The 11,020-nt window shown below is 44.5% G+C and overlaps 1 protein-coding gene across 3 annotated transcripts in view; it reads left to right on the top strand.

Annotated features, from left to right (window-relative positions):
- LOC129824463 (ATP-sensitive inward rectifier potassium channel 10-like) overlaps positions 1-8,047 on the top strand; it is a 12,913-nt gene extending 4,866 nt beyond the window's left edge. For 2 of the 3 annotated variants that reach the window (XM_055884154.1, XM_055884153.1), the window contains exons 2-6: positions 523-868; positions 1,781-1,992; positions 2,424-2,555; positions 4,629-4,806; positions 5,193-8,047. In XM_055884154.1, the coding sequence (XP_055740129.1) occupies positions 523-868; positions 1,781-1,992; positions 2,424-2,555; positions 4,629-4,806; positions 5,193-5,596 (1,272 nt within the window). In that variant the 3' untranslated portion in view covers positions 5,597-8,047. The remainder of the gene's footprint in view (positions 1-522; positions 869-1,780; positions 1,993-2,423; positions 2,556-4,628; positions 4,807-5,192) is intronic. The other variant, XM_055884155.1, reaches the window with a different exon arrangement.
- The last annotated feature ends 2,973 nt before the right edge of the window (positions 8,048-11,020 follow it).

Raw genomic sequence — 11,020 nt, 5'->3', positions numbered from 1 at the left:
TAGCGAGGGAATAGGTTGCCATTTGGGACACACAGTGTGTGGAATCTGCGTTCGTACAGCATGTGCTTGTTTGGTCCCTCGTCATGTTGTGTTTGTGTCTTCATCTGTTCTGCAATCTTCCAGCAAAGATTTTTTAACTCGACACAGAAACCTGAGTTGCATCTTAAATGGTACCCTCTTCCTTAAAGGCTACAGCGCGGTACTTTCGCATTACTGTTGTAATGCGAAAGTACAGTAATGCGTTTTATAGTCCTACATTGCCATTTTGAGACTCAACTCTGACAACTGGTTTTGATGTTTGTCTACCAAAGCTCGAGTGACTTTCTAAATGTTAATAAATTGCAATGCTCTTTTGTTGCTCCTGGTGTGGTTTCAGAATATAATCTTAACAGCACTGGTTAACTGGTTAACATCTGTACTACAGGATGCCTAAACTTTATTCACAGTTATTATTTCATGCCCTGTTACTGTGACAAAGTCGTCCCCTAATCAGTCTCTCCTTCCTTCCTGTTGCGTTGACAGATGACATCTGCCACGCCCCCTTCCTCCCGAAGCTGCTCCCCTCAAAAGGTGTGTCACTCGCAGACGCAGACAGACGTTCTAAAGCCCCTACTGGGCGCCGGGGGCTCCGGCGGGGGCGGGACCTTGAGGAGGCGGAGACGTGTTCTGTCCAAGGATGGGCGGAGTAACGTACGCATCGAACACATCAGCGGGCGGTCGGCCCTGTACATGCGTGACCTCTGGACGACGTTCCTGGATATGCAGTGGCGGTGGAAGTTCTTTCTCTTCACCCTCACCTTCACGGGGACGTGGTTCCTGTTCGGGGTTCTGTGGTACCTGGTGGCATTAGTGCATGGAGATCTGCTGGGTGAGAGAGTGGAGAGAATGGAGACTTTTTTCAAAATCCTCAATAATACAGTACAATTCGCTGTCCCACTGTGGTTTTAGATCAGTGCAACTAAGCGGAAACCGCCAACTAAGTTTTGTGTAACGTACATTGGCTGTCCAAAATGGCACCTTACTCCCTATATAGTTACTGCACTCTTTCTGACCAGAGCCCCTTCCCCAATCTCTCCTCTCACTCTCTGGCCTTTTTCTTGTTTGGGCAAAAGTCCGTCCTCTGTCTGTTCTCCTCCGACCTCTCTCCTCCGTGACCCGGAAACCAATAAGTGGTCGAGGAGTGTGTCAATTCTTTAGTAGGCAAGGTTAAGATGGTCCTCCCCTCCTCGATAGCCTCCTAAGTGGCGAGGAAGCACAAGTGTATCCTACAGCGGAAGAGTTCTGATATCTGCCACACCCCCTTTGAATCAGCTGTTGTATTGTCGAAAGAGAAAAGCATGCACACATTTTAAAACAGTATGCTACTTATCTTAATACCTACAAAATGGCTTCCACAACTAACTTAATTTGTTTTTATCACTTCACACATGTATTTTGGGATCCAGCCCTGTAAATGACCTGCGAGTGGAGAAGGACCTTCTCATTTCATTCAAGCGCATTTTCGTCCACGTTCACTCTCCTCATCGCCTCTCTTCGATTACCTTTGACCGTTTTCCAAAGGAGGCCAGAGAGGACAGAGAGAGGATGCAGGAGTTGAGCAAATCTAATTGAGAAAAGGCCTCTGTCCTCTCTCTCTTTCTTCCTCTCAATCTCCCGTTGCTCTCTCTCTCATCTCACCTCACTCTTTCCCTCTCCTCTCTTTCTCTGTCCTCTCTCCTCTCTCTTTCTCACTTTCTCTACTCTCTCTGTCTCCCTCTCTCTCTCTCCTGGGCCCTCTCAGAGTTCAACCCGCCGTCGAACCACACCCCGTGTGTGCTGCAGATGCAGACGCTGACTGGGGCATTCCTGTTCTCGCTGGAGTCCCAGACCACCATTGGCTACGGCTTCCGTTGCATCACAGAGGAATGTCCAGCCGCCATCATCCTCCTGATCCTGCAACTCGTCATCACCATGGTGCTGGAGATCTTCATCACCGGAACCTTCCTCGCCAAGGTACAGTATGGCTCACTGAGCACTGCACTTGAGGACAAAACACACCGTGCCAATGAACGGTTAAAAGCAGCAGATGGCCGTCCTATCGCTTCTGAACAGAACATTTGCCCTCATGTTCTGTTCTTTTCCCCGCCTATTCTACATTTTGAATTTCCACCAATAATGGACTCCCAGCTGGTGATTGCGTGACCACCCACTGCTTTCAAACGTTCGTTGGCACGGTGTGTTTTGTCCTTTATACCTTCTTACATCACTTGGGTCATCATCGCCAAATGAAATCTCTGATACACACATTGTTGCAGTCAGTTGAATTGCCCATTAACTTCTATGTGTACTTCAATTGTTGAATGTCTCCTGAATTGACTAAATTGAAATGGAATTGACACCAATACCTGAACTCAAGGTACAATAGTCTTCACTGCTTTCCTCAGGTGGCTCGGCCAAAGAAGCGAGGTGAGACGGTGAAGTTTAGCCAGCACGCCGTGGTGTCCAGTCACGAAGGCCGGCCCTGCCTCATGATCCGAGTGGCCAACATGCGGAAGAGCCTGCTGCTGGGGTGCCAGGTAACTGCTCAACTGTGTGTGTGTGTGTGTGTGTGTGTGTGTGTGTGTGTGTGTGTGTGTGTGTGTGTGTGTGTGTGTGTGTGTGTGTGTGTGTGTTCAACAGCAAGTGTAAAGTACACTGAACAAAAATATGAATGCAACATGCAATATATACGTATATATATGTTTTACTGAGTTACAGTTCATATTAGGAAATCAGTCAATTGAAATACATTAATTTGGCACTAATCTATGGATTTCACATGCTTGGGAATACATACAGGATATGCATCGGTTGGTCACATATACCTTAGAGAAAAGGTAGGGGCGTGGATCAGAAAACCAGTCAGTATCTGGTGTGATCACTCTCTTCACATAGAGTTGATCAGGCTGTTGATTGTGGCCTGTGGAATGTTGTCCCACTCCTCTTCAAAGTTGCTGGATATTGGCGGGAACTGGAACCCGCTGTCGTACATGTCGATCCAGAGCATCCCAAACATGCTCAATGGGTGACATGTCTGGTGAGTATGCAGGCCATGGAAGATCTGTCGCACTTTCAGCTTCCAGGAATTATGTACAGATCCTTGCGACATGGGGCCGTCCGTGCATGATCATGATGAAACATGAGGTGATGGCGGCGGTTGAATGGCACAACAATGGGCCATAGGATCTCGTCATGGTATCTCTGTGTATTCAAATTGCCATCTGTAAAATTCAATTGTGTTCGTTGTCCGTAACTTATGCCTGCCCATAACATAACCCCACCACTACCATGGGACACTCTGTTCACAACGTTGACATCAACAAACCGTTCGCCCAAATGACGCCATACCTGCTGCCTGTCATCTGCCTGGTACAGTTAAAACCGGGATTCATCCATGAAGAGCACACTTCCCCAGCGTGCCAGTGGCCATTGAAGGTGAGCTTTTGCCCACTGAGGTTGGTTACGACGCCGAACTGCAGTCAGGTCAAGACCCTGGTGAGGATGACGAGCAAGCAGATGAGCTTCCCTGAAATGGTCTCTGACAGGTTGTGCAGAAATTCTTTGCTTGTGCAAACCCACAGTTTCATCAGCTGTCCAGGTGGCTATTCTCAGATGATCCCGCAGGTGAAGAAGCCAGATGTGGAAGTCCTGGGCTGGCGTTGTTACACGTGGTCTGCGGTTGCGAGGCTGGTTGGAAGTACAGTATTGCCAAATTCTTTAAAATGATATCGGAGGTGGCTTGCGGTAGAGAAATGAAATTCTCTGCCAACAGCTCCTGCAGTCAGCGTGCCAATTGCATGCTCCCTCAAAACATTGAGACCTCTATGTCATTGTGTTGTGTGACAAAACTGCACATTCTGGAGTGGCCTTTTATTGTCCCCAGCACAAGGTGCACCTGTGTAATGATCATGCTGTTTAAAACAGTTTCTTGCTATGCCACACCTGTCAGGTAGATGGATTATCTTGGCAAAGGATCTATCCCACTTAGCTTTCTCTTTTACAACCTGTCTGAATAATGAAGAAGAAGAAACACATGAGGAGAGTTGATCCCCTCCAAAACCAAACGTGACCCCTTAGGGCAGGGGTTTTCAAACGTTTTAACGTCAAGGACCCCAAATAGAATGAGCCTCTGGGTGAGGACATGAGTCTGAGAGAAAATTGTGTAGTTTTTAAGTAAATGTCCTACTATTCTACACAAATATGCTGTCTGAGCAGGGCCAGCTCTAGCCTTCTGGGGCTAGAGTTTTGTTTGGGGGCCTTTGCACCCTGCCGCTAATAATATTAGTTGGGGCCCCCTGGAGGTCGGGGCCCCAGGGCAGAGTGAGACAGGAAAATACAAAATAGGTTATTTATATACTGATCAAAAAAGGTAATTGCCATTGAGGATAGGAAAGATATGAAGATTGATCAATATTTTACCAAACACATGTTCTGTAGGTATTATAAAAACAACAACATTTAATTTAGTGTAAAAAAAAAGAAGAAAAAAATGCTTTTTGTTTATTTATAAACATTTTCCACGGACCCCCTGGCACCCCCTTGTGGAACCCCGGGTGTCCGCAGACCTCAGTTTGAAAACACCTGCCCTAGGGATTGTGTGCGCCCCCTAGGTGACGGGGAAGCTGCTGCAGACATCTCATACTAAGGAGGGGGAGACGGTGCGTCTGGACCAGAGGAACGTTCCCTTCCAGGTGGACACGTCCAGCGACAGCCCCTTCCTCATCCTCCCCCTCACATTTTACCACATCATAGACGACAACAGCCCGCTCAGGGCCTGGGCCGCCAAGGGTACGCCTGGTTATTACTGTGGGAATGGAGCTGTGAGTGCGTCCCAAATGGCACCCTATACCCTATATAATGCACTACTTTTGACCAGGACCCTATGGGCTCTGGTCAAAAGCAGTGCACTGTGTAGGTTATAGAGTGCCATTTGGGACCAGCCTAGAACTACGGGAATGGATCTGTGTGTTTGTGTGTGTGTCAGGGCCTTTAATTTGAGATATTTGTGCTCTCTCTCTCTCTCTCTCTCTCTCTCTCTCTCTCTCTCTCTCTCTCTCTCTCTCTCTCTCTCTCTCTCTCTCTCTCTCTCTCTCTCTCTCTCTCTCTCTCTCTCTCTCTCTCTCTCTCTCTCTCTCTCTCTCTCTCTCTCTCTCTCTCTCTCTCTCTCTCCTCAGGCGGGGGATGGACAGATCCTGAGCTGGCGGACTTTGAGCTGCTGGTTATCATGAGTGCCACGGTAGAGCCCACCTCAGCCACCTGCCAGGTGCGTACCTCCTACCTGCCTGACGAGATCCTGTGGGGGTACGAGTTCCCTCCTGTGGTCTCCCTCTCCCCCTCAGGGAAGTACGTGGCCGACTTTGCCTTCTTCGACAAAGTGGCCAAAACCAAGACCACGCCCCTCTTCAAAACATCCCGCCCACAGAGCTACCATGGCAACGGAGGAGGAGTAGGAGGGGGGGTGGAGGGGACTGACCCGGAGAAGATCCGATTGGAGCAGAGCTACAGGGAGAGAGGAGAGGAAGGGAGAGGGAGGGTCAGAGACAGTAGCCCTCTCAGTGTCCGCATCAGCAATGTCTGAGAGCCCACACACTGAGACGCATACACCAGACTTGTGTTCAAATACTATTGGAAATCATTTCAAATACTTTTGTCCGTGCTTGATTGAGCTTTGCCTGGCTTAATGGAACCAATAGAATAGTCCGGAAACCGCAAACCCTGCCCATCTGGCACTTCAGTAAGACTAAAGCAAACTCAAAATATCTGAAAGATGTAAATAGTATATGAACCTAGGTCTGGCATACACTGGATTCTAAGCAGGGTCTGTTCCAGTTTACTACAAATATTCAAATGATTAATTCATTGCTTGTTGTTTATTTACATGAAATTGGTACGTATAGAAATATAGAGGAGCAAAGTGTGTTATGGCTGGAGAGGGGGAAGCCCCTGGAAAGGCTTTGAATGCTTAGGGTGGATCACAAATGGCACCCTATTCCCTTTATGTCCCCTACCGGCCCTGGTAAAAAAATAAATAGTGCACTATATAGGGAATAGGGTACCATTTGGGATTCAGCCTTTGTACTGATGCTTCTCTGCCAACGTACTGGACATCCGTCCATAAATACACTGTAAAAACATACAAATATTTAACACTTTAGAACGTTTTCTGATTTTGTTATTGGTACGTGCCAATGTACTGTAGAATATGCTAGCTTGAAGCACTTTGTTGAAATGATAACACTAATGTATCAATACAAAAAAGAATGTCGACCTGTTGTGGACTTTGACTGCATACGAAGAAGGCGAGAGAAGACGATTATACGGTGCTGGGTATAGGCGTCAGTGTGCATTTTCTGCACAGCTATATCTGTTATTGTTGATACAGAGGAATGCAGTTAGCACTTTATTAAGTACCTTTGCACCTTAGGAACGTTTCGAGCCCTTAACATTACTGGAACGTGTGTAGATTTGTGCTTTTAACCCAACTTAAAGCACTTTAACACTGGATGAAATGTTCGAATGATGCTTTCTGTTCATATTTTATGATTGTGATTTTAACAATTACGATTTTTGTCCGATTCGCCTCTCTTCAGTCCTTTTGCCATGTGTTGTTTCTGTGGCTATAAGCACATTGATAGGAAATAATATTTTTGTAAATAATCATAAACAGCCATTTAGAAGGTTCAATGCTAAAAGGAAGATACGTTCTAGGCCTATTCTAGACACCAAATTGCCTTAACATAGAGTCAAAAAACACTCCATTCCCTACCTTTGACCTTTGATTAAGGCCCATAGGGCTCTGGTCAAAAGTAGTGCACTATATATGGAATAGGGTGCCATTTGGGATACATCCCCAGGGACTCACATTGCCTTAACATAGAGTCAAAAAACACTCCATTCCCTATAGTGCACTACCTTTGACTTTTGATTAAGGCCCATAGGGCTCTGGTCAAAAGTAGTGCACTATATATGGAATAGGGTGCCATTTGGGATGCATCCCCAGGAACTCACATTGCCTTAACATAGAGTCAATAAACACTCCATTCCCTATAGTGCACTACCTTTGACCTTTGATTAAGGCCCATAGGGCTCTGGTCAAAAGTAGTGCACTATAATATGGAATAGGGTGCCATTTGGGATGCACCCCCAGGGACTCACATTGCCTTAACATAGAGTCAAAAAACACTCCATTCCCTATAGCGCACTACCTTTGACCTTTGATTAAGGCCCATAGGGCTCTGGTCAAAAGTAGTGCACTATATATGGAATAGGGTGCCATTTGGGATGCACCCCCAGGGACTCACATGAGTACAAGCTTCTATTTCTTCCTCTGGTGGTAACCATGGCTTCATGTGTAAAGTAGGTTTTGGGGAAATTCGGATGGGGTAACTTAAGTTGAGAGAGGTGTGTCAAGACCTAATCATGGCTTTAGATGAGAATATTAACCCATGCCTTCATTTGGTTTACAGGGGAGAATGTACACGGACTGTTGGTATTGCTGAGATGTTTTGAGAGGAAGCAAATGTGATTACTGTGTGGTGTCCATGATTAGACTTGGGTTCAAATGCAATTGGAATCATAAAAAAACCAATCCCGACCTTGATTGAGCTTGCCTGGCGCAAAGGAACCAATCGAATAGTCGCATAACGGCAAACTCCACCCATCTGGCAGTCTAGACAGACTGAAGCAAACGCTAAGGGGCAGGTTTCCAGGACAAAGATAAATCCTCATCTTAGACTAAAAAACATGTTTAATGGAGAGATTCTCCATTGAAAGTGCTTCTTAGTCCATGTCAAGGCTGAATCTGTGTCTGGGAAACTGGTCATAAAAGTAAATATTTGAAGCCAGGTCTGATCATGATTTTGCCATTGCCCTCGAAGCCTGAGTGCTTTGTCGATATGAACTATTAACTGTGGGAGAGGTTTGATATTTTGTCTTCAACTTGTCTAGGTTTTCACTGGAAAACTTGAATGTTGTCTTCTAGATCTTTAACGACATAAGCTAATTTGAAATAAAAAAAGTATCAAAGTTATTGTAACGGCTGTCCTCCTCTTCTTCATCCGAAGAGGAGCAGGGATTGAACCAAGGCGCAGTGGAGTTTGAATACATAATGAATTTAATGACAAGACGGGAAAAACACGAACTTGATTATACACTAACAAAACAAATAAACGGTGTAGAACAGATCTGAACGACGGACTCACATAACACACGAGAACGCACGAACAGGGGAAAAGCCTACACATAAATGACACTTAACAAACAAACCGAAACCAGTCCCGTGTGGCGCAACGACATACACAAACACAGGAGACAATCACCCACAACGAACACTGTGACAACGCCTACCTAAATATGACTCTTAATTAGAGGAACGCCAAACACCTGCCTCTAATTAAGAGCCATACCAGGCAACCCAAAACCAACACAGAAACAGAAAACATAGAATGCCCACCCAACCTCACGTCCTGACCAACTAACACACATAACAACTAACATAAATAGGTCAGGAACGTGACAGTTATAGAGCAGTCATTTTTTAAGATTTACTTTAATTACTACACCGAATCCCCTATTTGTGTGTCAGTAATTTGGTAGGGGCTGCCCTACTGGAAATGTACATGTTGAAAATACTATAATTACACAATAACAAAATCTCATTGTAACACAAATTGGCTTGTAACATGAAAATGCGTTCTACCCCGTCTTTGCTTTCACAAACTCTTGAGTTTGGTGCTCATTTTCTGTTCCTAAGTACATTTAAAATGGATTTGGAAACAGGTTATCAAATCATTTCGCATGCCATGGAACATGTTAGAATTGCAAACAGAATGTGTTAATCCTGTGTGACATTTCCGGTCATGGATGTAAAAAGCTAGTGGAGGAAGAAGAAGTAACTTCAAGGCAACAGTTTTTGAATATACTTTAGATTTAAACATATTTTGAAGCTGTACATGTTGGATTACAAAGACTAAAATTAAACAAAAACATAAACAATTGAGTAATATAGCCATTTTTGGATTGTGACACTTTAACGTAGCCTCTTACTGTGAGGAAAAGTTAGCAAAGTGTCAGTAAGGCTACAGGAAAGTCACTAACAGGAAACTGCGCCACAAGGTCATTTTGAAGGATGGGAAACTTCTCACTACCAGAAAGTCACACCACAGACCGCCATGCGTAGCTCAACTCATTTTTGGACATGTCTGTCAGTCGACCGCATACAGGTGGGCTGAAAAACCTGACACACTCTCTGTGCACCTTCATGGATTTCTACTTCATAAAGTTGCTGAAAAGGAGTGTTTTATGAAACGGAATAGTTGAAATCGTGTGCATCATATCCTCGTTCTTTATTGCAAAGGTACGTCTGTATTAGTTGTTAACAAAGGCTGCGACTATGATGCTCTGAAGGCAGCTAACCTTTTTGATCAGTTCATCTTTAAACCGTTTTGCAAATGGGGTCTTTCTATAAATAACGGGGCCAATGTGTGACGTTGGGATAAACGTTTCAAAATGATTTGAAACAAACATTTCATAGATGTTTATGCAGTGTACATAGAGGAGTAAAAGTCAATATATAACTCCACCTTTATAACAACATAGGTCTACTGTAGGACAATACATCCTTTAAGCAGGGTTCATACAGACATTGGCAAGTCAAATTCGAGGACTTTCAGGGACTTTTTCAAGCACTTAATTGTAATTTTCACGGACCTCAATTTTATGCAATTGTTTAATTTATATAGATGGCCTAATATAGGACACACTTCCCCCCCAAAAAGTATGCAAAAGTGTAAATAAAAAGTAGGCCATTACCACTTTAAGAATAATAACTTTTTTAGACCTTAGTATTCTAATTATTATTACATTCAAAAATATGTGAGAATCATGTGGAAATACCCTGACCAAATAGATGGGATTCATGCATGGCGATTTTTCTTGACGCAGCTATATGGCCGACGCAGGCACACAATTCATGCGTGAATAGCGGCAGCATTAATCTCACCATCGTTATTTTATTAACGAGAAACTGACCAAAAAGCAGGTTTCTTCGTTAAGGATTTGTATGGAAGGCCAAGTTGAAGCCAACATTAGATGTGGTCGTCCTCATAAGAACCACACGTGGTTTTACCTCAGCAGAGTAGCGTAATTATTATACATATTATTATTTAACCTTTACTTCACTAGGCAAGTCAGTTAAGAACAAATTCTTATTCACAATTACGGCCTACCAAAAGGCAATAGGCCTCCCATGGGGGATGGGGTAAAAAAAAAAGATATATAGGACAAAACACACATCACGACAAGAGAGACACCACGACACTACATAAAAGAGAGACCTAAGACAACAACACAGCAAATCAAATCAAATCCAAGTTTATTTGTCACGTGCGCCGAACACAACAGGTGTAAACCTTACAGTGAAATGCTTACTTACAGGCTCTAACCAATAGTGCAAAAAAAGGTATTAGGTGAACAATAGGTAGGTAAAGAAATAAAAACAACAGTAAAAAAGACAGGCTATATACAGTAGCGAGGCTACATACAGACACCGGTTAGTCAGGCTGATTGAGGTAGTATGTACATGTAGATATGCTTGAAGTGACTATGCATATATGATGAACAGAGAGTAGCAGTAGCGTAAAAGAGGGGTTGACGGGCGGTGGGTGGAACACAATGCAGATAGCCCGGTTAGCCCATGTGCGGGAGCACTGGTAGGTCGGCCCAATTGAGGTAGTACGTACATGAGTGTATAGTTATAGTGACTATGCATATATGATAAACAGAGAGTAGCAGCAGCGTAAAGAGGGGTTGCGGGGGGGTTGGGGGGGGGGGGGGGGCTCACAATGCAAATAGTCCGGCAGCCTCACATGACAACACAGCATGGTAGCAACACATGACAACACTGCATGGTAGCAACACATGACAACACTGCATGGTAGCAACATGGTAGCAACGCATGGTAGCATCACAAGAGTGATGAACTTGCTGTCTCTGCCTGTCCGGC

Source organism: Salvelinus fontinalis, chromosome 26 (genome assembly GCF_029448725.1).
Source record: "Salvelinus fontinalis isolate EN_2023a chromosome 26, ASM2944872v1, whole genome shotgun sequence".
NCBI classification, from domain to species: Eukaryota; Metazoa; Chordata; class Actinopteri; order Salmoniformes; family Salmonidae; genus Salvelinus; species Salvelinus fontinalis.
The sequence above is the reverse complement of the archived record's forward strand: the minus strand, read 5'-3'. Positions and strand labels throughout refer to the sequence as shown.